The 25,701-nt window shown below is 36.7% G+C and overlaps 1 protein-coding gene across 1 annotated transcript in view; it reads right to left on the bottom strand.

Moving 5' to 3' along the window:
* The window catches only part of COL4A4 (collagen type IV alpha 4 chain), a gene marked incomplete at both ends in the record, with an annotated part of 70,289 nt that extends 45,593 nt beyond the window's left edge, over positions 1-24,696 (bottom strand). The window contains 12 exons of the mRNA XM_082319154.1: positions 317-397; positions 1,358-1,399; positions 1,575-1,610; positions 2,086-2,148; positions 2,910-2,945; positions 3,169-3,237; positions 6,149-6,265; positions 7,944-7,988; positions 8,914-9,048; positions 19,882-19,959; positions 22,032-22,071; positions 24,641-24,696. Of these exons, the coding sequence (XP_082175280.1) occupies positions 317-397; positions 1,358-1,399; positions 1,575-1,610; positions 2,086-2,148; positions 2,910-2,945; positions 3,169-3,237; positions 6,149-6,265; positions 7,944-7,988; positions 8,914-9,048; positions 19,882-19,959; positions 22,032-22,071; positions 24,641-24,696 (798 nt within the window). The remainder of the gene's footprint in view (positions 1-316; positions 398-1,357; positions 1,400-1,574; positions 1,611-2,085; positions 2,149-2,909; positions 2,946-3,168; positions 3,238-6,148; positions 6,266-7,943; positions 7,989-8,913; positions 9,049-19,881; positions 19,960-22,031; positions 22,072-24,640) is intronic.
* Positions 24,697-25,701: the final 1,005 nt, after the last annotated feature.

Here is a 25,701-nt window from a genome sequence, read left to right as displayed (position 1 = left end):
CGATAGCAGAGAAACCAACTTTACCTGAGATGCCTGAAATATGATTTGCTAATGACAAAAAGTGAAGAAAAGCAAAGCAAGGGCAGTATCTCCTTTCTGCATCAAGACAGTCTTCCCTCAAGGACATGAGCTAAAGTACACATGGGCTCTCCTCTCCTGAAAACCTGTAGGAAGGGTGCTGAACAACAGGATTTCTGCTGAAGCTGATGGTCTATTACAGAAAGAAAAATTTGTCCTACGCCATCCTTGCAAAAATTACATCGGAGGATTGTACTTGCCAAGTTGAGCACAGTTAAATATGAAGATAAATGAACACCTTTTCTCCTTTGAACAGCTGAGCTCCAGGAGGTCCAACTAACAGTGGTGACCCAGGTGGCCCAGGAAGTCCAACGTCACCCTGTGGAAGCCAAAAGAACAGTAGAGACATTCTGTTCCATGCAGCATTTCAGTGAGACTGAGCATGTTTTCCTGTTGTACTACAGCACTACCTATTTCTGTAGTCATTGAACATGTACTTGTACTAATACCTGTAGATAAATAAAGGTTTGTACTGGGATCTGTAAGCCTCTCTACCGTCTTCCCAGATGAGCAAGGTTGACAGTCTTAATCCCCTCCTATTCTTCTCAGTCATTAAAAATAATGTTATGGCTAAGGAAATAAATGCAATCTCTGTACCCATGGCTCCTGCTCCAAGTCTGCTGTGGAGATAGCTACAGAATTGTCAAATCTCTTGTGTGTACATACAGTCTCCCGTGTCGCGGACCGAAGCCTTTGAGCACAAGGCTTTGTAAATGTAAAGATGAAATTATTGATTTGCTATGGAAAGTTGTGCAAGTTAGAAACTTGCACGAATTCTAAGTGACTGGACAAATTCATAGAAGAAAAATCAAATATTCCACATTGGTTCTATAAGTCCTGAGTATGCTAATAGGTGGAGACTGGGAGAGGAACTATTATTATGTGCTTGTCCTTTTACACCCTTTCCTTGGCATCTGTTGCTGGACATAGCAAGAGATGAGATTCAGTGACTGATCTGGTACTGCCACTGTTACTGGAGGATACTGTTGTTGATTATTTAGGCAGTGTCTGTATATAAGGTAATTGCTATGTAAATGCTAACTAACATACTGATTGTTGCTTTTCAAAACCTCCAGAATACGCCTGATTCCTGTACGCAGCTCACTGAAGGAATCACTCCTCCACAGAATTAATTGATTCAATAAGTTGTATTACTTCTCCTTCCATTCTAACATGATTAGTGGGAGCACACAGCCACAAATGAATGGGTTCCAGGGAACCCTCTATTATACTTCTAATTCTACAGCAATAATATAGTTAATAATATTTGTTTTCTTACCGGCTCCCCCTTTTGTCCATCCACTCCAATACCCGGATTTCCCTAATTGACAAAAAATGTACACAATTTGAAGAAAATCAGAAAATGCTGACATTAGAATTTCATCAAGTAACTCCTTTGAGAAACTTGGTAACAAATAACCGTGATGGACATTTCAAATATTTGTATAAATTACTCTAGTATTTCACTAACAACTTCAGGAAATGTCATTGCCTACCTGTTCACCTGGCAAACCAGGGTAACCTGGAATACCCTTTAAAAGAGAATGAAGATAAGTTAATACGTTTGATTTAGAGACCGCTTTGCTTTCAAAATTACCTCCTCTTGCCAGTAGCACCTAGAGGCAGAATTTCCTCTTGGAATGTACCTATCCCAAAGTGCAATTTACTTCACCTGGTCACTGCTTTCAGGAGGGCTGAACTCTGGCTGCCCACTTTCCTGTATCCCATAAGGTGGCCTTGCGGAAAAGGAATAAGGATAGAGCACTAGCAGCATTACTCCATGACCAGAGAGTGCCAGGATGAAACATGTTCACGCAGGCATGGGAAGGAACATATGCTCCAATTCCTGAACTTCCAAACTCATAAGGTAAGGCAAAAAGCTCTCTTTTTTCTCATCTGCCTCAATTATTTCTAAGTTTTGATTCACATTAAGGCAAGTTCTAAAATTGGTAGACCAGAATTTATGTATATCCTGAAAATGCAAGGCTGTATAACTGGTGATCTTACAGGCAAGCCTGGTTGGCCTGGGTATCCAGATGGGCCCGTTGTACCTCTTGACCCTCTAGGTCCCTGGAAAAGATGGCAGAAGATCTGTTTGTGAAAATACCAAGAGCTTACCCTTTTCTCCACAAAACTGGTCCCTCCAAAATGCCTGCATCACTTCGACTCAGTCTACTGGCCACTGCATTCCACCTGCAGCCTGAAGCTTATACCATACCTGAAACCTGTCACTAGAGCAGCTCAGCACCAGTTTCTGGATAAGACTGTACAGATACTGGACAACGCACAGTTATATGTTATTAATGGACTGAAAGGATACTTTGTCAGTAATTGTGCTACAGTGTGGGGACTTGATACAGTTCATCAGTGAATACTTTTTGAAAGGCGTAAGAAGAGGAACCCAAAGCCATTAAGAGTGTGAGTTGGCAACAAAGTTAAACTCTCTCTTCTTCTCCCATGTTTTTATGGCCAAAATAGGGTAGTGTGCTACATGTTCTTGGGAGATCCACCAGATGCTGTTGAAGGTGTCACATCTCTACACATCTTGAATTTCACGGAGAAAATTCTGCAAACTGTGAGTACCAGAGCGAGAACTCCTCAATGCACAGCTAACGCAGATGGGTATGGTCTGTTTCTGCTCCTTTTCAGCCAGCATGCACTGGTCATGGGGGCAGACTACAGGGACTCGATGTTTGTTAGACTTTATTCTGGAATTTTGCTATTTAAGGCAGGCAGGGAGAAACCCCCCTATTTCCTTACTGTCCTAAGAAGGAAAATTTGAAAAATCTTCAAGACAGAAAGCATGTATAGAGCCCACTGACTGTACTTACAGGCATGCCAGGGGGTCCAGGATCACCTCGGTCTCCCTGTAATGACAATCATTTAGCAAATAAATCATTACAAGCTTTGTTGTGGGTATTTTCTAACTTTATAGCTATTAAGATCACAAGTTATCTGTTCCAGTTGTATACTTGCTTTTAATCTTTTTTTGCACCAAGCTTTATTAAACCGTGAGGAGCTATAAGAACAATTACATTTGCGATATATGTTCTCCTATAAGATATAATTTTTTCACAATCGGATACTTACTGGAGGTCCTTTTCCAAAATGTGAAACATACACTGAATTTCCTTTTTCTCCTTTTTGCCCTGGATTTCCCTTCAAAGAAAAAAAAGTCTTTTAAAACATGATCCACTTACCAATATCCTACATTTCTATGGAGACTGAATGATAATTTCTCAGGCTGTGCTTTTCTGGTGCCCATAGCTCACTAGGTAATCCACTAGAACCACCATCACTGCATGAGCATTTAGCAGTTCTTTTATCTATCTAACAAGACCCCTAAAAGCAAAACTGCCTTCTGTAGAGATGAGCAAAACAGCTCCTCACAGCTTCTGGACTCCTGATCTGTTAGATGATCCTTAGCTCTTGGGTACTTCAATATCCTACAATCTTCACAAATCTTGCCTTTAGTATCAAGTGTATCGATATGCCTACTTTTTCTTTCAGTGAGTCAGTGGCTTTAAGGATTAGCACTCTGCCTTCTTCAAAAGTTCATGCTGTGATTTAGAAGAATCTAGTGTGATTCTGCATACAGTTAAAAAACTGAAAGTATGGACTGTTACACACATAATCTTCAACATTTCCATCTATTAGGAAATATGTTTCACAGTCTATAAAAAAAAAACCTGATGCCTAAAGGCCCTGTTTTTTTAAAAACTAAGCTCCCATGGCACTTACTGTGGAGTCCTTCATAAAACTTTGCCAATCTTAGCACCCTCAAAACCTCAATTTGACTTAGCAGGAACAGATGATTGCTTTTGCAAAATTCAATTGTAACGCCCAATTGACTGTTAAGAGCATGATATGTACATATCTGAAGAACAGATATATTAAGACATTATTTCTGAAGTTTTCTCATTTGAAATCCAAATGTCCTGGAAATAATTTAACTAAGTTAACCATTTAACTATTGATTTCAATAAAATAGGATACTGTTTTTCATAGAATTTAGCCACTTTAAAACTGTATTGGTTTCCTGATATTATACACTGGCTGCTCAAATCCTGAAGTCAGAGTGAAACAGGGTAAGTACTTATCCCTGGAATGGTACAATAAAAAGAAGATTTACAGCTGTCTGCAGCTGGATATAGCTACAGTAGACTGGATGCAGATCACAGGTCAAACAACAGCTGCTAGGGAACACATTAAACACATCAAAAGTCATTTCTGTCTCTGGTTATTTTACGTGTGATCTCTTGTGTAATAAAACATCTTTATTAGATTCAGTTTGTTACCTTCTACATGACTTAGGTAATGGCTTACAAATAGAAACTATTTTCCCATTTATTGGTGAGGCAAATGTACAGGTTCTATAAGGTAACAGAAGCAAAGCTGATGAATATATACATAATGTTAGATAAAATTATACAGGACGTTATAAATGAGAATAACACAAAATTGTTAGCTGTAATATATAGTCAAGTTGGTACTTGGTGCAGCAAATTGATTTAAAAATAGGCAATCTACATAGAGAGGTTGAAATAGCATTCTTGTACACAAGCAAATATGGTTACTATGTCCTGTTTTTCTGGGTAGCTAAATTAATTTGCACTGGAATTTTAGTGTGCATATCCAAGGCTACATGCCTATTGTGTCTCCCATTCTTTGTAGGTTCCAAATACTTTTCTAGGCCCGCCAAAGAGCATGCTCCTGGAATTCGGAGGATTTATGCTGTAATTTGTCCCATGTCTCATTTTTCCTTTATGTCATTTCGCTAATTATAAAAGGCAAAACTCTTATTTAGAAAGCCATAATGAGTAAGAAAATATGGGTAAAATCAGAGTTTGAGCACAAGTCATTTTACCACTTGGAGAGTTAATAGGTTACTTTGAGAGGTATAACAACTGAGGTTACTAACAAGTTCTTTTATCAGGTTGTGTATTTCATAGCATTTATTACAGGTCCAAGACTGAAACTGTATGTTTTCGCTAATTGCTATATTTGTGATAACATCTTTTCACTCTGGCACCCACTGCACATTTTTTGACTCCTTGTGGCTGAATCAGCACCTTATTTAGCTCCTACTAAACACGCTTGACTTTTCATGTAAATTGCAGTTGGTTTTATTGTTTTATTTAGAAAATTTCACGGAAGCTCTTAGACCAACTAATCAGCTATTAATCATTCAGAACTAAAACTTGTTTCCATGAAAAGTCAAAGACTGGGGACTAGATCTGTTCAGCAAAATTTCTTTGGAGCTACAGTAGTTTATATCCCTTACTGACATGAATCTGTGTTTTATCTTCATTAGAATAGCACTGTTAACACAACTACTTAAACAATTTTAAAATGCTTTCCAGTTTAACAGCAAAAGTAAACAATATTAAAGTGCTAATTTTAAACATTTTAACTGAAATGATCTCTGTATACAGATAAACACCTAGGCAAGATTAAATGTGCACAGAGCAGTCATGAATAGCTATGTGTAAAAAGTGGCACACGAAACTCTAAGAGCATGATTTTAAAAGAGATCTACTAATACACTTGTGTGATTAACCACTAAAATCTTCAAGTGTTACAGGACTTAGACTTGTTGAAGCTTCCACTTACTGCTAATTCATCTCGGGTATGTCCCTACTATTAAGGCTTTTAAGAAATTTCAAGTATTGATAAATGGTATGATGGTTTCAAGCTACTGTGTCTCAGCTGTACCTCCATGCTTTGTATGCAAAAGTATGGTGTATGCATCATGGTATTAGTTTTGGTGTGGCTACGTAGTAGGGAAACAAAGCAGAATTTAACTCTCAAGGTAGACATATATACTTCAAGGATACAGGAACTTATTTCACATTCAAGGTTAAACTTAATCTGTTAAGGCACCAAGTGTTAAGGTAAGTAAGTGTAATCTGTTAAGGCACATTAACCTTAGTAAGAATGCCTGGAAATTCATTGTGCAGTGTAAAGCTAGTGCCATAGTCTAAAACTCCTTTCATTTTAAGAGCTGTTAGCTTGGAGGGAAAATGTACGTATACAGTATTCATAGACAGTAGGAATGCCTTTCACGTACGTAGGGACCTCTCGGTCCAATATAACCATTTTCGCCTGGAAATCCTGGATCACCTCTTGAGCCATTGCAGCCATCTAAACCAGGTTTGCCCCTGGGTCCTTCACTTCCTGGTAATCCCTAAAAGACAGTTTAATATTTATTAGAGATACACCATGATAAATAGGGAATTACTTTTTAAATTAACAGAACAGTTCAGAAACAAATATCTCAGATCTGAAACAGGACATCTCACAGTGGTCCTAGCTTCATACTCTGCATTAGAAATGTTTGCTATTGTGATCAATAGAATATTTTTGTGTATAACAAATGATATAAGTATTTTATATCTTTTTCTTTGATGCATAGCAAATATAACAGGGACAGCACTGGTTAAAAAGGCCAGACTGAGCTCTCACTTCAGTCAAAAAGTAACGTGCTATCTTCTCAGAGAAAGCAGACTCCAGCCCTTTAACTATAACCTTTCTTGTGGCTGTAAAGAAAAGCTGAAGAAATACACAAAAGTCACCTCAAGCAGCCTCATATTTTTTAATTGATAGGATAAAACAAGGGAAAACAGGACACAGCTTGACTCAAGCACACAGTAATTGACTATACATTCCAGAATTGAGAAGTGATGTTCTAACCTAGCAAGAATCAATGTCCAGATAGGGGCTAGTTCTACAGCAAATTAGACACTAGGCAATAGAAACAGTGAGATTTCCCTTGGAATGATCTTTCCATTGGAGGAAAAATTCTTTTCACAGAATTAAACATTTTTGTAAGGAACAAATAGTAATTTTAACCCCAATATTTTTTTGGGGGGGGGTTCTGAAAAATCATCAGGAAAGTATCCTGGCCATTTGCCTGAAAGGTTTTTGTCAATTTTACCTTCTTCCTATCTTTAAGGTTCTTCATCCCAATTTGTGGACACTTTTTTAATTAACATTTTTCATGAAATGAATATACATTTCTTGGGAGCACTTCTGTTTTGTGCTAAATTTTGGCCTTGTGACCTCTACATTATACAGACATTCTGGCAACAGTCCCATTGTCAAGTGTGGACAGCTGACAAGCAGATGCTAAGACACCCACTCAGTTTCTGGTTCTGTTTTCACTTTCAAAATGCAACATTTGAACTTTGTTTGATCCATATGAAACTAATAACAGCATAGGAATTCAGTTCTAATAAACAGCATTTTTCAAAGTACTGTATCTAAGAGATATTATCTTTCTTTTATCACATGCATTTCCACACTGAAGAAGACATTCAGAAAAATATATAATCATATGCTTATAAAGATATATTTAGGACCCACTTTCCTTCTTCAGTCCCTATTCAGGTTAAAATTACTGGACTCAGTGGTTGCTTTTTTTCCTGCAAAAGGACTACAAGCAAAAATCAGAACATTTGAACAGAAAACAGTACATCATTTGAGATACTTTCAGAGATGTTAAGAATGCAGCAAGTAGACTACAGCCTGCTATAGAGTCTGGGAAAGTAAACTCATTGTTTTTAATCCTACCACTGACACATGCTGCATGGACATGGGCTAGTCTGTACCTTCACTGCCCGCCTCCTGCATGAAAATCATGTACTTAACTCGTTGGGATTTTATGGATTTTGTTATCAATAGTAAACACAGTTGAAGTCAACCTGATTATTTTACATTTTTGCAAAACATGTAATTCTGTAGGTGACATGATATCAATAGGTATAAAGCCAATGAATTTATTGAGTGTATTATTCTGTTAGAGGACTTGCTATGACTTTATAGAAACTGTAATTTTTATAAAGTAATATTCATTCAATACATACAGGAACACCATCTAAACCAGGAAATCCTGGGACTCCAGTTGGGCCCTAAAAACAGGTGACATGAAAAAACAAAGTTGCTGAGGTCATTAACTCTTAAAAAGAATGAAAAACAAGAATATGCGATACTATATAGCAAGAAACAAGAAACAGTCTTGTTTGAAATATGAATCAAAAGCCGTAATTGTCAGAAAGAAATATCTGAAAAAAATTATATAGGCTTAGCAGGGGACTAGTGCCAATAGCTATGCACATAACAGATGGTACAGTACAGGACAAATGTCTAACTCTCATTCATTCCCCAAAGATTATAAAATAACAGAGATTATAAAATAACAGAGAAGGGGAAGTTGCCTATAACTTATAATTCTGTATGTAATTTTGCAACCCTGCTCCTGTTTTGATAATAGCAGCAGCACGATTTCTATTTACATTTCTATTTTTCTATTTCTATTTACATTTCAGGTGTGCTAGATACTGACACTAGTGATTTCAGTCATCCATGGAGATCAGTGGAATTAGACAATTAAAACTAATATGAAGTACCAAGAGCCAAGCACAGGGATTGTACAGCTATGAAAGATATGGACCTGAACTGCAATTTATACTCCCTAAGTGGTAATAAAATTCTGTTTCATGTACAGCACTTTTAAAAGCACCATACTCCTCCCTCCAGTTCCATATTCCTCCCACAGCTCTCTTTGAGGTTAAGGAGGATGACATGGTATATAACAATCAGAGACTGGGTCTGCTTCATTTTATATCTTCTGACAATTATAATTTTGCAATCCACAGCAAAAACCCCCTGAAACATGTTTTCAAGAAAGCTGTAATTAGTTTCAGTGGAAATTTTGTGTGAGCAAGAGTATAGCTTGGCAAATGCTTTTTGATTATTCAGGTTCTGTTTCACTTGCCAGTATTTAACATTACATACTGTATACACCTAAAAAGAGCTGTCTGTGGTGTTTCCTACCTTATCACCTTTTTCTCCAGCTGGCCCAGGCTGCCCATTCTCACCTCTCTGTCCTTTTTCCCCTGGCAGACCAGCTGGTCCTGTAGATCCCAAGGACCCAATCGGACCTTGAGCTCCCAGTCCACCAGGCTGACCCTGAAAAGAGTCCAAAGAAGTGAATGACTACTACTGTAAACCTCGCAGCAGGCAGCATTTTGGAGATGACTGTATGGATAAAACAAGGCTTACAATGTATACATACTCATGATTCAAAACAGCTTGCTGTACAGCCTGCAGGTCTGTTCCATGGATTAGATGCTATAGGAACACTACCTTCAAATGTAACAACTTGCTCAAGGTGATAATTTCTCTTCACCTTCATCAGGTCTCCAGCACCACCTCTCTGAGATGCCTGGGATAAATTGCAAGTCCTCCTGGCTCTACCAATACAAGTATCACCTTCTGCAAGCATAAGACTCCACTGAGCATCATATTTTTGCCACCAGAGAAGCAACGGCTCATTTTAAACAAAGGGACTCTGTACACATTTAGAACAAATGGAGAGAGTTCCCTCTTTCTTTTAAGTCACACTATATGCTAATTATCTTAAGTTTTTCTAGCTCACAAATCTTCCATCATCACTCTCAGATCTTAATGCCTTATTTGAAAGTTGTGAAGTTTCCTGCAGAAAAAAATGATAGTTATTAGCCAACATATTTACAGAAAGTATCAATTTTAATAGATTATGTTAAAACAGTTTGGGAGGTTGCAGGATGTTATTTATCTATAAACAGTTCTACATTGAGTATCTGTACCTACAGTACCATACAGACCATCTCCATGGATTTCTACTAACTTTTCCAAGGTAATACATATTCTCCTGAAGTAAAAATATTTCCCGTGTCAACTGGATTTTTCAGTCTACAGCACTGGTGTGGAGTTGTTTTGGATTTGTTGCAGTTTCTGTTCTGTGCTGCTAAACAACTATTAAATCATAGATTCAAAGTGCTGAATAAAGCAAGCTTTCTAATTAGACTTCACATGTGAGCTGTCTACACTTTCACCCTACAAAATCTACATATTTACAGGTCTTTATTTCTCTTACTCATCTTTTTCAGTCTGTATCATTATCTTTGTTTAGCTATAACTTGTTTTGTTTCCCTACTGAAGAGTGTTTTGCTTTCTTTTCAGAATTCATCAATCAATTATACCACATTATTAAAAAAGAGCAAAATGGAGCTCCATTCATTCCCAAGAAAAGCATACGGCTCTAAGACCACTTGAGGGCAGTAAAGGATATTTCAGTACAACCTCCATTCACAGAAATGATGGACCATACATTTATTTCTATGAATGGATTGAAGGAAAACAAAATGACAGAAATCAAAGATGATTGTAACCAGATATGTCAGCTTCAGGAGTCAAATTATGTTGAAGCAACAGAATTGAATTGCTTGCTTCTCAGTGTAAACATTTCAACAGACTGAATTTGTCTGAACAAACTGTTATCTTGTGAATTGCAAGCACGGACCTAAACCTCTTTTTATTTATTCTCTATTTGTCTTTTAAAATATGTCAATAAAATCAGTGTGATTTGACAGTTGGACATGAAGTGAAGAAATGTATGGTATGCATCATCCAATCAAATCAGCAAAGAAACAGAGTAATGAGAAGGTAACTTACTACATGCTTGGAACAGGAACATACTATAGGCTTACGCTGTACTGGGAGGAGGACTGCATCACCACTGGCCCTGAAGCTATGAACATGAATTTAGTCCAGAGGCTAGGAAAAGAAGTCCTACACTTACAAATAAGGACTACCTGAAAAAGTATCCTCATACAACTCATGTTCCATTTGTCTTTACTGGCTCCTCTCACTTAAACTTTGATCCTGCTTCCAGTGAAGTTACTGGCAAAAATTCCAGGGCAGAATCAGCATGTTGACTTCAGCAACAGTTACAATTTTCATGATACCATATTTAGAGCAGTGTAAAATATTATGCAAATTAAGGGCTACTAGTATTAAAATCTGCAGATTCTGCATCCTTGTTAACAATGAATGGACAGTCAGGATTCTGCGTGTTTAATTTGAGTATTTGCTTGCATGAACAGTTGCAGCCTGTCTATTGGCAGTGCCTTGCACATCCTGTTTTAAAACAAATTTATTCATTGAAGTACTCTCAAAGCGGCTATTACAGCCTTTAAATACTTGATAAAAAAAAGACTGGACAACCATTTTAATTAAAGCATAATTTTGACTGTAAGAAAAGTAAAATGAATGAGACTAATAATATAGTAAAATACAACTTTTGAACCATTCACTTTACTGGAAGCGCTATGTTTTTTTAGTACACTGAACTAGCTATTACCATGCAAAATGCAACATTCATCAGCAGGAAAAAACCCACATAAGATATTTCTCACTAATGCTTTAATGCCTTTGTCTTAACAATGCATTTTGTTGACAACAAGTTTCTGCAGCAACTTCAGTATTTTTAATTCATAGTACATATGCTCAACATTCAAGAGTTGAAAATTTTCAAATCATATTATATCCTTTGGACAGTTGAAGAAACATGATTTTGATAGTATTCAGAAAAAAAGCTGAGACACTGTATGAATTCTATGGTAATTATCTATCATAATTAAACAATAAACACTTCCAGGACATGCAGTCCTTCAGGCTGATAAAATGTCTTCGTTAGTTGCTACCCTGTGAATTTAATTGACTCCACGGTTTATGTCTTCAGCAGGAGGCAGTGAAGTCATAAAACAGAGTCACTGACTCCAGAATTCACAATAGGTTTGACAGCTCATACAACTTTAGCATGCCATGTGAAGCTGGTGGATTGTCTCTCTTTCTTTCAGCTCAAAGACTGATAATGACTGGGAGCTTTGTTAAGACCAAACTGATACCATGTCATAACGTCTATTATCACAGCTATTATTTGTGCCCATCCAATGTGACTACCACAGCATTACAGTCTCAGGACAGCTGTACAAATAAAGAGGATGAAGGTAGTCATGCTCATGTGGAAATGACAAATTAGCTCAGTTAAAATGAACAGAATATTATGCCTGCTCTGCCATCTGATGCCAATAAATTCCTTTAGGATTTCAATGCCTTGTTAATTGTCTAGGTCAGGAAGTACCCATGCCAAGACTATCATCTGTTATTTTAGCATATCCTGGGCTTGACCTGCAGTAAGAAACTGACTTTTCATAAAACAAGACTATATTTTTTTTAGTTAAGTATACTTCCTAAGACTAAGACTGCAAATACTTCAGAATCATGCAGCAAAGCATTTAATACTGTTTGGAAAAGGCAATGGCCAAGGTTATTTGGAACTACTTTTTTGTTTGCCTGAGACACTGAAGAGCACCTGATTTTTAGAGTGCCCTGAGCACTTAAGTGTCTGAAAGCACAATGTTTTAAAGGAGTCTTAATTGGAAATTAAAAAAACTGGTTCATGCTATTAGAGTGGATTCTGTCTTGCTTCTCATTATTAATAAAGTCAAAAGAAGTCCAGTTATTGCCTTCAATTAGGATAGTACCCTATGTTACAGGCTATGTGGATGTACCAGTGCTTTGTGACATGCATTTACCATCTGTTCACATGAACCAAAATGAAAATGCCCAGCAACTCCACAGAATCAGATTGAATCAAATGATACAGTGCCCTTTTTCATTCTGCGCTAGGGTCTGGCTTGTAACCAGTCTTTCTCATTTTACCAGGAGCAGGACAGAGAACAGGAGCAAAGTAGAGCAGTTTGGGGGCAACGGAGGAGTGCACACAAAGGCATTTGCAGACAGATGTTTTCTTTTGTAATTTGCTTAGTGAGGTGGAAGCATCTGCTGCTACTCTAAGCTCCGCCCATGTCCTCTCCCCTTTTGGAAGAGCAGGTCTATTTCACAGCAAAGCCACAGCTTCCAGGGCTTGTAGGGGTGTCCATTCTGGGAAGTTTCCACTCCTCCACTGTAACTGTGTAGGACTGGGACCAAAACCATTTTCACTCTAAGTCCAGGCTCCAAAATAAACCTTCTAAATATTAACTTTATCAAGATGAGATAGATCTGAGAAAGCACGCAACTTGGCATTAAATTCACGCTCTTGTCCTTAATAGAGCAAATTTTTCTGTGACTGTGGGTTAAACAGTGAGTGAGGGTCAGACTAGTATATGGCATGTACTTTATTCTCAGTGTTCAGAAACAGCAGATCGCATAATGACTTTTCAGTATTAGATAACTTCTTTATGGTCAGATTTTGAGCCAATTAAATGCAATAGTAACCCTTATGGCGTGACTTTTCTCAGCATCTGGATGATGCTGCAAACTACTGGAAAATTCTGTGCTCTTTTATCATATTTTTCAATGACCAGTGATTCACAATGACAATTTCAATGACCAGTGATATTCACAGTGATACTTCACTGAAGCACAACAAATCACAGTGAAGCACTGAAAACATTTTTCACTGTGTACTTTGTTTTGTGTTTTAACCCTGTGGAACTATGAAAAGAAAAAGTATCCAATAAGCCAGTGGGTGTCACTATTGTGTTAAACAAACACTGAACAAGAGATAATTTGGCACTGAAACTCCAAGAAACACTGTTAATGGTTGAAAGCAGAGAGCTGCAAATAGAGCATTTTAGACCACAAATAATTAACATCACATTAGCTAATAAAATAATATTAACTTTTTCTCTGATTAATTTTATTGAAACAAGTCACTGATTGGCAATTTTTGGTTGATTCAAATCTATGAAAAAGAATGATTTTGTAGAGTTTTGTCTTGCCTGATGTGGAAAAGCTTGCCAATCTGCAGTAACTGAGAAAAACACTATTTTTAGTATGGTGGGACAGGGGAACAAAAAAGATTAAGGAAAGAAAGATGCTCAAGAACAAAAGGAGGGATAATTTAACAAGATCAAAGCTTTTGAAAAATCTGGAAACATGTCTAATATGAAAAATGCTAATTTACAGATGCTGTAGCTGGACACTGTATATGAAGAACAGCCTCAAAGAGACCTTACAGTGAGGAGAACGGAGTGATCCTGTTCCTATTCCACATTCTGGTAAGCAGGCTCCATTCCCTACCAGTTCAAATCCTAACTTCTGGAGCCAGAGAACAGCCTACTGCTCTGCCCAGCTATAAAAAAAATGTGTGGTCTTCTTCAGATATAGATTTAGGGGTCTCATTTCTCTAGGTCTGGTTTTCTATGGTTCTCAGGGAATGTAAGTGAAATGCAACATAAATAGTACAGAAAATTTATAACGGGTCTCAGGAATCTGCTATTTTAAAACTGTATTGTAGCTAATATACTGGGAAAAATGATCAACAAGTATGAGGCAAACAGTGGGAGAGATCTGGGTTTCCTCAGATGCTCGTGTGCATACATCTCTGATAGTAGATTCAACTAAGCACATGTATTTGAGATTAAGTAGATGGATTTTACATATTCATTTCCTGAGTGTGCAGCTTGAAAATTCAAATAAAAGTGCTGGATATTCCATGTGAATGACAGACTGCCATTGCACATTGACATGCAAAAAAGTGTGATTTAATAAATGCCTCTTACTCCCCAAAACAGACAGAATTTGCACAGTTTCCCAGCTAGTGAATCTTAAATATGTTTACACTGTGCTGTAAATCAGATTCAGTTAACCCATAGGATCTACAAGGGATATGTGACAACCCATGAGATCTGTTAGGGAGATGTTACAGGAGAAGTGATGCCAGAAGACAGACTTACTATACGGTTAAATTTCACCATTCTTACCCCGCTGCCTTGAAGTGTACATCAGCTGACTTTCTAACTTACCTGTGACAACCAACTGACTTAGCATCTCTTGTGAATGCTTACTCCTTACACCTCATATGCCAGAAAATGTAAGACCTTCCTCTTAGATTTCTGTTTGCTAGGTTCTCTCCTACACTAATAGAAAATAGGACACTCACTTCATCTGCAAAAGAATGAACATCGGTCTTGCTGAGTTATATTTATTATTCACTTTGCTCCAGGCATTTCACATGATCTCATAGATCAGGTTGGGTCATGAATAGACGCTTGCTTTCTAAATCTACTTAACTCTATAAACAAAGCGAAAGGAATTGAATGGGATCAAACTCTGGGGTCGGCACAGGACAGGTTTACAATCGGTCAGTGGTAACTGCAAACATTTTTTTAACTATCTAAATTCTGTTAGAGCAGCCAGCATTTTTGGAGGCCTCTGATACAACACTGCAGGAGTTATCAAGGAAACGACTTCCCAAGTTAGAGGTAGAGGAGGAAATGGAGGAAAGGTTTCACTGTCTGTTGGACATATCAGGAGAAAATTAAAATCATAGACTTTATGGGAGACCAAAGAAGAAGAGGGGGGAAAAATCTAAAACAATGAAGTTGCTGTTTGCCTCTAATTAAAAACATTGACTGCTACTGCCTACTGGAAGACCAAACATCTTGACTGGGAAAGAAGGGGCAGGAGAAAGCCTCAGTTGTTCAGGCTGGCATTAAAAATCGTGTAGAACGCTTACTGGCATATATACTTTCATTACTGACTTTCTCCCCTCGTTTATCTGTTCTATAGTTCTTAAATGAATATGTATAGTAGCACACAGTATGTGCAAGGAGATTTAACAGCACATTTTAAAGGTGTCCTATGGAAGAAAGAGTCCTTTTGAGTTGTGACATGAGATCAAGAGATAAACAGTATAATGTAAAAATAATTCCAACAAGGCTGTAATCCCAATTAAACAGAAGTCGAACTTTCATTGCGATGTGGATAACTGTAATGATATCAGAATGGGATATACTACTAGCAATAGTGACTAGAATGTTGTTCAGACAGTGATTTCTTGCTGATGAATAGTAGTACAAAACTCTTTATAGCACAGAGTTATCTAAGGTTGAGAGAAATAAAAAACGACAGGTACACAAGCTCTTCTAAAACCCAATATAGCAACCAATGCATAAGTATACTGGTTTTATATAAATGTTAAATAAAAGTTCAGCTATTTGTTTCTACTTTTCTTCCAACTTGCCCAATTTCAATACATTCAAGTACCTCCACGGCAGTTTCCTTTTCTTACTCCCATGGTCACCTTTTCTCTAGCTAAAATCTCAATTATCTTGCCCACTTACAATGAAGAAGGCTTTCTATGTTGACATTTAGAAGATTTTCAAATGGGCAACTAGAAGGCAAAGTCTTAATTCCCACTGCATTCACAGTCAGCTGCACAGTTTTCTAACACTGTCCTGGTAACCACAGCTTTAAGTAATCATACTTGAAGTGCATTCAAAAAAACAGATAGAAAGAAAGGTCATTATGCCAAAGACAGTAGGGCAAGATTTGAGGTCCTACTTTCCTATGGAAACTTGAGAGTATACTATGCTCCTGACAGCCATTCCACTTAACTCATAAACCTAAATATATTTAGGAGTTTAATTTTAGGTGTCTATTCTCTTATTACCCTAGTTTTTTACTATTTTAGTGGAGAGACGTTAAGGATAAGGGCTACAGTTATGTCATACACAGCTTACAATGTTTTTAGTTTTACAAAATGTGAACACACTTCACTTGTCACTGGTAATTACAAATAAACAAAGCTGATTTATATCAGCTCTAAGACTTTTGTTCTACCTTAATTTTAGTAGAAATCATTATGATGGATTCACTGTAATTCTGCTCCAAACATAGAACTTTACTAGCTAAATTTCCAGTGGGCAATGCTTCCACTGAAAGTCTGAAAAGGAAGGTAACATTCTAAAATCTGTGAAATGGCAATGTCATCAAATACCTGTCATAGTGTTTTATATGTAAACAAAAATCCCTCAAATGAAATTAGCAACAATATTTTCCTCACAGTCTGCTGACAAAGTGAAACCCTTATCAGATGGGCACACCTTAACTTTGAAACTATACAACTGCTGGTTTATCAGCAGATAGATATTCTGACTTCTCTAAAAATCGCCTTTTCATTAGCGTGTGGAGAAGGATGCAGGGAAGTAACCATTAGCAATGTGTGAAACAAACTGCTTAGGTTCTTATTCAGATGTTAAGCTATCACTTGTGAGTTGGACCTATGACATCTATCTAGCACAAAGTCTACATTATGATACAATGAACATCTTTCCTATGGATAATAATTCCTATACACTCCACCAGGTGTATTACAAATAATGCACTTTGCTAAATAGCTTCTCCCGCAGTGCACTTTTTAGGGGAGATAAAAGTTAACAGAAACTTTCAATTGAAATTGGAACTCTATTTGGAAGTATTCAGCCAACAAAGATTCAGAATAACATAGGAATGGTCATGTTCCAACTAGTCTAATGAAGGATTTGGTTGCAGTCCTTGGAAGAGTTTGAATAACATGTTTAATTAATTCATAATAGGTCTGACCTTGTGTGTTTCTAACATAGATGATACCTTACCAGTACAATAATGAGATAATTTGCCCTTGCTCCCCTGTAAGTCATGTTCAATGGAAGATCACAAAGGGAATACCCTGCATCTGACTCCCTGTGGTAAAAAGAGATTAAAAACTAAACAAAAAATAAAAATAAAAAATAGGTGGACTGGTCTACGTATATCAATGTAACTCAATACATATACTGATGTAGCTCGCTCAGATGCTGCCTTTCTCATTCAGCCTCTGCAAAAGCCCGATACTGCAGTTGGTTTAACAGAGCTGAATAAAGACTTGTTAACTTTGAGGGATGCTATAGGGTTGGCTTTCCAGCTGGTCTGGATCAGATTATTGTTCCATTGCCTTTTGCCAGCAATTACATGAATTTTCTAGAATCTTTTTGTACTTTCAGCAAATGTTTGCTGAAGGGGCCAGCTCATCCTTAATTTTGACAGCTAGCCTGGGCTAAATAGTGAAAAGTGAAAAATATGGTGCTAGGCAACCAAACTTATACTGTTGTCCTTATCGCAACTTCTTTATAGAGGATTATTTAATAAACTGTACACTTCTGAAAGTTTAGGCTTGCATACTGTACAATGCCAGAGGCTTTCAATGATCATTTATTTCTTGTACTTTAAAGACAGGATTGAGGAAGATGCAAAAATCTGAGGAACCAGCCCGGGAGCAGGATTCAGACAGAAAAGTAGATAAAGCAGATGTTTTGCATTCTAGAAGCTAACAATAAGATAAACAAATCTTTTATTTTGTAATGGGTAGTCTCCACAAAAGCTAGGAAAGCAAAGTTAGTGTGTCAGAGTGTAAAGGCAGAACACAGCAAAGTTTAGAAATCAACAGGATTGTAGGATGAAAAAAAGATTAAGTAATTCTATAGAAAATAATTTATCACCATACATTAGTATAGAAAATATTTGCAACAATATATCTGAAGTAGTGTTTAGTTAAGCCGTATTTCATGTAGGGTCTGATAAGTACTTCTGTTTCTTACACATTGATTAATAGAAATGATTGCATGAAATATAAATTCATATTACATTGGAGAGACTTTATCCATCAGTGTGCATACATATTTCAGAGCTGTTTCAGAAAATGGTACAATTCTCAGACTTACGTTTGCATAATGACATTGAATTTATTTTGAAATGTTTATTACACTTCTATTTGGCACTTAGGTTCAGATCCTTGTAAGTATTTAGAAAGCTAACTGCAAATGCAGCAATCATAGTTCAGTTTACATGTGATGGGGAGGACAGCTTAGGAGAGAGCCATGACGACTGCAGTTAAGTATTTATTATTGACTGATTATGGGCATGTAATTCAGAACTTCCAGGATACCGAGAGAGAACCATAATTAGGGAAATTTCCTCTAGTTTCAACGTCAGTTGTTTTTAAATGGCACTTCAGATCAGGTTTTTGGTATCCAAAACAATCTATTCAGTAGCACTGAGAGACACGGCAATGCTGCTAGTCAAAATACTTTTCCTGGGATGCTCTTTTGTTAACAGAGTGTTACAGAGATAGACGCATCCTAGGCCCCTATTATGAAAATCCTACAGCATGGGGAACTTTCGTATAGACATAATCCTGGAGGATTAGGATAGGATCCAAGGACACCAGGGCAGTGATCATGACACAGCAAAGCATGTAGCTAACTGCAGAAGCACAGGAAGGAAAAGGTGTGTCTTGCTTTTGTGGTGACTCAGGTTGTACACAAATGGGGCATGCAGTTCTAAAAACTGATCCACCATGTTCAAGCTTTCTAACCCTAAACTTTAACATTAGTACTTTGAAAGAAAACAATTTCCATCACTGACAATTTTTCAGTTGTTCACTAATCAGGGCATGTATCTAAATGAGTACTTTCCTCATATAACACTTAAATTGTTTGCTATCACTATATAGATATGTATTTTGAGAAACACAGTCAAGATAACAAAATAGTCATCACTGGACCATATTTCAACTAACAAATAGCAACATGCACAGTTACTAATTTTAGTCTATAATATGAAAATGCCTTGGCTTCATTCAATGTTTTACAATTATTTATAAGGCAAAGAGAATTCAGATTTATTTTTTATACTTTGTGCATTAAGCTAGTAAGATAAAAAGTCTGCAAGCTTTTCCAGAATCACCTAACCCAAATAAAAAACACCTAAGTTCTCATAAAACTAGTAAATGGCATAGACATTCTCTTTTAACCAGCCTCTTAGTAGAAAACGAGCATAGATTTCTAAACTTGATATATATTAAGAATGACCTTTGTCTAACTACTAGGTTGATCTCAAAGAATCCTTAACACAAAAAAGGCACCACGATTATTACAAACCTAATTTACAAGCAAACCTGTTTACAATCTTAACTTCCTTTGATGACAGCTGTACTTCACACCAGTAAGAGAATTATGCTAGTTTGCCATATTCAGACTTGTTCATGTCTGAATATTGATTTATTGAATATTGATTTATGTCAATCATATTGATTTTAAAGAACAGCAATGTGCACAAAATGAACAGTATTTACAACAGTAATTATCATTAGCTTTAATCATCACTTACTCTTGATCCTTTTTCTGGGAAGCACCGACAAACTGAACAATCCTGTCCCCCACATGGGTCAATATATGCATATCCTCCCTAAAAATTGAAAGTTTATAGATTTATTAATATGCAACAGATAATAATCACTTCATCAAATATTGTCAAGTGGACATATTGTCCGCTTAGATGATTTTTAAGGCAAAAGATTTGGCTACCCTTGCATACCCACAGGGAAATTTCCTGCTGATAAAGAAACTTGGCATAGCACCAAACATCAGAATATTGCATAGGTCTTCAGCTTGACACATATGAACCTTTTCCAATGCTTGCTTAATAGAATATACACATCAATACTACATTTAAAATCCTCCTAACCTTTTTGGACCTCTCATCAGCATAAACATGCTGGCAAAGTAGAAGCAATAAGAAAAAGCTTATTACTGTTGCTGTAGAAGGTGAAAGACATTACTTGTGAGTTATGTAAAGTAATGCTAAATATTACAGATAAATACAACTAAGGAAATAGGCTGCATCTAAAAATATTTTAACAGAGTCAGAATTTAATTTGTAATAATGTGAAATTTGTAACCTATCACATTAGGTTAAGAGATTGTTTAACTATGATTAAATGACAAAAGACAAAACAGGCTGAAGAGCAACAAGCCCACTCAGCAATGAAGTCTAGTATTTAATTCTTGTATATTAAATGAAAAAAGAAGTATGTGCATGGTGTAATTATGCATTGCCTACCATTAATTTACTTATTTCTTGTATTCAAACTTTCCATCATTTTCCTCTTAATAGCAAAGAAGTGACTATGTTTCATCAAATTGCAATGACAAAAAAAAAGCAAGTTCGAGGAGAAACTAAAACACAACAAAATGTAAATTCAGTAATTTATTGTGTGGTAAGTGAACATAATTTTATTATTCTTTTCTATTTCCCAAAGTGTAGTGTTAAACATGTACCAATTATACACACCTTATGCATTTATAAACTCACTTAGATGGTTGGAATGTCCACTAGGTGACATTAATTTTTCAGCAAAATTATGTAAGTGATCAAAGTGGTTTCGAAGAGGATGACAAGGACTTGAAAGAATTAGGAATAATTTAAATAAATATGTAAACAGTGGCAACATGAGAATATTTGCTCAGTGTGGATTTCATTTTTCTCAAGGTCAACATCATTGTTTTGTTACTAGTTTTAATAACCAACAGAACACAATAGGTTCATACTTCAATTTTTCAAGGAGAAAACACTGACAAATATTAGATAGGGAGGAAAAATTCTGTTCTCTCTATCTACAATATTTTTAGAATATCTGGTACTCCCAAACCTCAGAACAAGAGAGTATGATGTTCTCTCTCACAGACTGCTTCTCTTTCACACACTGGATTTCCCACGAAATTACTAATCTACTCCACACTACTCTCTCACTCAGTTATTAAAAACTTGCCTCTACTGGAATGTCAATGGAATGCAACTTTCTAATAACACGTAAGCTGTTACCCTTTGTTCTAATTGCACACGTTAATTTTGAAAAAATAATTCAATTTTCAACAGTTCAACTGAAAAGGAATGACTTTGGGGGAAAAAAAAACAAAAAAGAGTTTTTAAATATTTGAAAGAAACAAAGAGGATGGACTTGAGAGAAGTTTCAGTGAGGGCATTGGAAACATAAGGTTACTATGGGGGACAGTACAGAGAGGAAAATAAAGTAGATATTGAGGCTATATTATATGTGAAATTTTGGCTTCAGTGAGACAGAAATGTACAGGGAGGCCAGTTTAAGATCTAGGCTAACATACAGAGAAGGGCTTGAAAGCTAGAATTAGTATGATATATGCTATAATGTAGAGCCATTGAAGGGACTTCATGAGGAAGAAGACAGGCTCAGTGCATGAGAGAGGTTTTTTTACATGCAGCTTTCCAAAAACATCTAAAGAGGCCAAAGTTAGAATCCAGAAGAATCCAAAGGAGAAAATTACAAAATAGTTAAGCTGAGCAACAGGAACAGAAAGGAAAGTGAGAACCGCAGAAACACTGAAAGAAGAATCACAGTTTTCCCACAGAACTATAGGTCATTTTGGTGTATATAGTGTTACTTGTTTGAACTTTACCATCCTATCTATCACCTGTCTAAAGTAAATATCAATGTCACTTACCCCATCAATTTCTTGTGCTGCAAAAACAATCAGCAGCCACCTGATTTAAAAGAAGGAGAAAGCTAAATTAAAACTAAACTTCCAACATCCAACCTTCATAAAAATGTAGCCTCTAAAAAGTCAGAAGGGTGTACACATGATTGAGTCCTGTTTGGGGTGATTATTTAGTAAAAGAGTACATTTATAACGGGTATGCACCATCAAGAAATGGTCAGCACATGCTATATATATTTATCTTTTTGGATTTGTGAGACTGAGTACAAACATATAGGCATGAATAAGACTATGTAAAAGTCCTTGTAACTTCCCCCTTGTAACCTATTTCCAATCCCACAATTAGGAATGGCTAGAGAGAAATCATTCCATACAGATTTCTGCACCTCCATGGACACCATGGGATGAAGACTGAGCAGAGATGGAGGTGATCTACATCTGCCCCAAAATGAGTTAGCTGGTGCTGTTTTCTTTTGCCCAGAAAGCGAACGAGAGAAGGCAGGCTGCAAAGCAGCACTCAAAATAGCCACATGATTCCAGAGCAGCTGCTGGGGAAGCCCAGCTCCATGCCAACCATTGCTAGTGATGGATTATAAAGTTGAAATTATGTCTTCTATGATTTCCATGTGCAAAAAAAGAGGATAAAGTAAAACGAAAAGGTAGCCCAAAATTTCTGCAGCAATACATGAAATAAGCATTATTATTAATTATTATTAATACTAACATTATTATTAATGAGAACTAAGGTGCTCACTCATTATACGAAATGATAGATTAGATAGATACAGCCATAACATATAGGCTACTGTGTATTATTTTCCAGGCTATAGTGAAGCCTGTATCAAAATTACTCCAACCCTGCAAATATTTAAGCATTTAGTAAATTTCCCCAAGTCCTATTAAGATCAACCTCTATTTTTTCTTCGTTATTCACATGGTCAACTCTTTGCATATTGAGAACTGTGCCAGCAAATCCATGATTACTCTCCCCGATTATTAATTATTCATAGATTCAACTGCAAATTATATAATCTGTATATGCACTGATATATACTGATAAATTCAATACTGACAAATTTTAACATATTTTAGCTGTTTATGTACATTTACTCTATATACTTTCTGAAACTATGTTGCCTGCTACTTTTTTCAAATACACAGATTTTACAGAAACAAAATATTTATGAAAATAACTAGTGGTAACTGAAGACAGAACCTCATACTGTCTTTTGCTAAATGAGAAACAAAGGATTGATTAAACAATGTGAGATTGCCAGATGATCAGCTACAGCAGTAAATGGTGGAGAAGTTTTGTGCATCCCAGTAGTTCATCCTTTAATGCATCAAGCAAGTTTGTGTAGAAATTATTTAACTTCACAGGAACACTTCAGCCAGGTAGCAGACAATAGCATTGGTTTGTGCTCTGATTGTTACTAATTTAAGGCTGTTTTTGCTTCCAGCCTTCTGAACTTGCAGACAGCCTCTGTAAATATTTTCTCCCATATCAACATTGGCCAGGTGTGAGTTATTTTTCATTTAAGAAAATGCCAAGTTGTCATGAAACCCTTGCACAACTGAAATGGAAATTTGATGATGCTGTTCTTGATGCATGGCCTTGCAGTCTCCCCTTTTTCCAGGCATATACAGCAGGCATGCGTTTGCCAGATTGTTCCCTGTTATTTCAAAATCCCTGCCTCCTGAAGCCAGACAGATGTTGCCTATGTACTCAAATCAGCACAAGACTGTTTGAGGTAAGTCGTTCACAAATGACGTAGAAAAAAGGCAAAAGCAGCTACCTTGGACAGATGGCTGGGATAGAAGGCTGCTACATTGGGGAACACCTGAATAACAAGCAGCCTGGGTTTGCACAAATCAAATAAACATGGAAAAGACACTGGAGAGAGTTCAGGCATATTAACATGACAGAAGACTGCCTAGCAGTGAGGGTCTCGGGTTCAAGCAAGGTGCATTTGCTGGGCCAGGTTCTCAGCTAGAAAAGCATAATTTCACATTCCTAAAGTGCCTGGTGCATGAAGTTTTATAAAGACCTCAAGCAAGAAGGAAAATTGCATTGACTTTTCCTAGAAGATGTTATAGAGATGGAATGATTGATTCCACACACCACTCTGAAAATTCCTGGCCACAGTGATCCGAATCTTCTCCTAAGGATCGTTTTCCTCCAGAAAGAACTCCTGCCACAGATGCTAGCAGGTATTTCCATCACAGTATCTAAAACTTTTCTGCATGCCTTTTAATAATTCTCCCTCATCTGCAAAATTATTCTGGGACAGGCATTCAGGTTTGAGTTGGTCATTACTTTTTCTTCTCCAAATATGTTCATCACTAGAATGTAGGAACGTCTTTCCTCTTAAAACGGACTTGGAATTATAGTTCCTGTTTTCTACTATTTAAATAGTGTAGTACCTGAAATTTAAGAGGTATAAACTTACAGAACAGCAATCAAAATCAAATATAACAGATTATCATATAGGCTTATCAAATTTATGACAGGCTACAAATTATTTAACCGGTGATTTCTTATTACTGTTAAATTGATAGCTAAGAATATATCTCAGTGGCTCTAGTTAAAAAATTTAGCGATCTGTAAAACTCACCAGGCAGATGTGATAAACCACTTAATCCGTTGAAACGAATCCTTTGTTAATGCCATTCACACTGATTGAGGATCTGTATATGCAGCACTTTTTTTCTTTTTCTTTTTTTTTTTAAAGGGCAGGTCTTCTCTTTCCTTCTGTTTGTGGATGGTCTATAAACACTGTTCCATACTGTTGTTGTTTTCCCCTCTGAACCTGTTTGTATTAAAATATACATCTGATGTACAAACATAAATAATTACTGGATAACCAAAATATGTCTTAACCATTTACACATGTCATACTGCACAGCTTTATCTTGGCACTACATTACATTATTCCTATTCAGGCCGCATTTTATTTTACCAGCAATCCAATGATTTTAAGGGGACTATATATGGAATTACAGATCAACAGAAGAAGGGTACAAGATTTCACCCTAGAAAAGAGATAGTCTTCACTCAGTGTTTGAAATAATGAGCGAAGAGCATCTTGCATCATTATTTCTTAAAAAGCTATCATACCCACTATTTTAGCTAAAGGCATTAAAAAAAAAAAGTGTGACACCTGTCTACTGTAAAGACCTAATGAACTTTTAAAAAAAAAAATCAAGAAAATATTTGCTATACTTTCAAGACAGTGTCTTCTGCAAACTGGGCTGAACCAGTGTTTGTGTGTACATCTGAGCAAAAGAGGACTACTCTGAATGCAGAATAAGCCATATGCATTTTCAGCTCAGGAGTTCTACCCATATGCATGGATAGATGACAATCATTGGAAATGTTACCTAGGTTTTTTTAGCTTTATTTTTAGACCATTTTTTCCACAGCTTTTGCCAGGATTTAGGAAGCTGGAAGCCCTAAGCACAGGACTGACTGGAGGCCTCTACAGTCCCAGACAGTCAGATTTTGCACGCATAAATTAACTACACAGTGCATCTGTGACCTCTGACTCAGGTCCAACAGCATATATGCAGTTTTATGTGCAAATGGGCTGCACCAACTTTTCTGTAAGCTCAAGCTTCACAAATCCAGACAAATGGCCAGCTCCTGTGCAAACTTTTAGATCCCTCAAATAAGAAA

This window comes from Platalea leucorodia (genome assembly GCF_965183815.1).
Source record: "Platalea leucorodia genome assembly, chromosome: 8".
Classification (NCBI taxonomy): domain Eukaryota; kingdom Metazoa; phylum Chordata; class Aves; order Pelecaniformes; family Threskiornithidae; genus Platalea; species Platalea leucorodia.
Note: the sequence above shows the minus strand (reverse complement) of the source record. Positions and strands in the feature narration are given on the sequence as shown.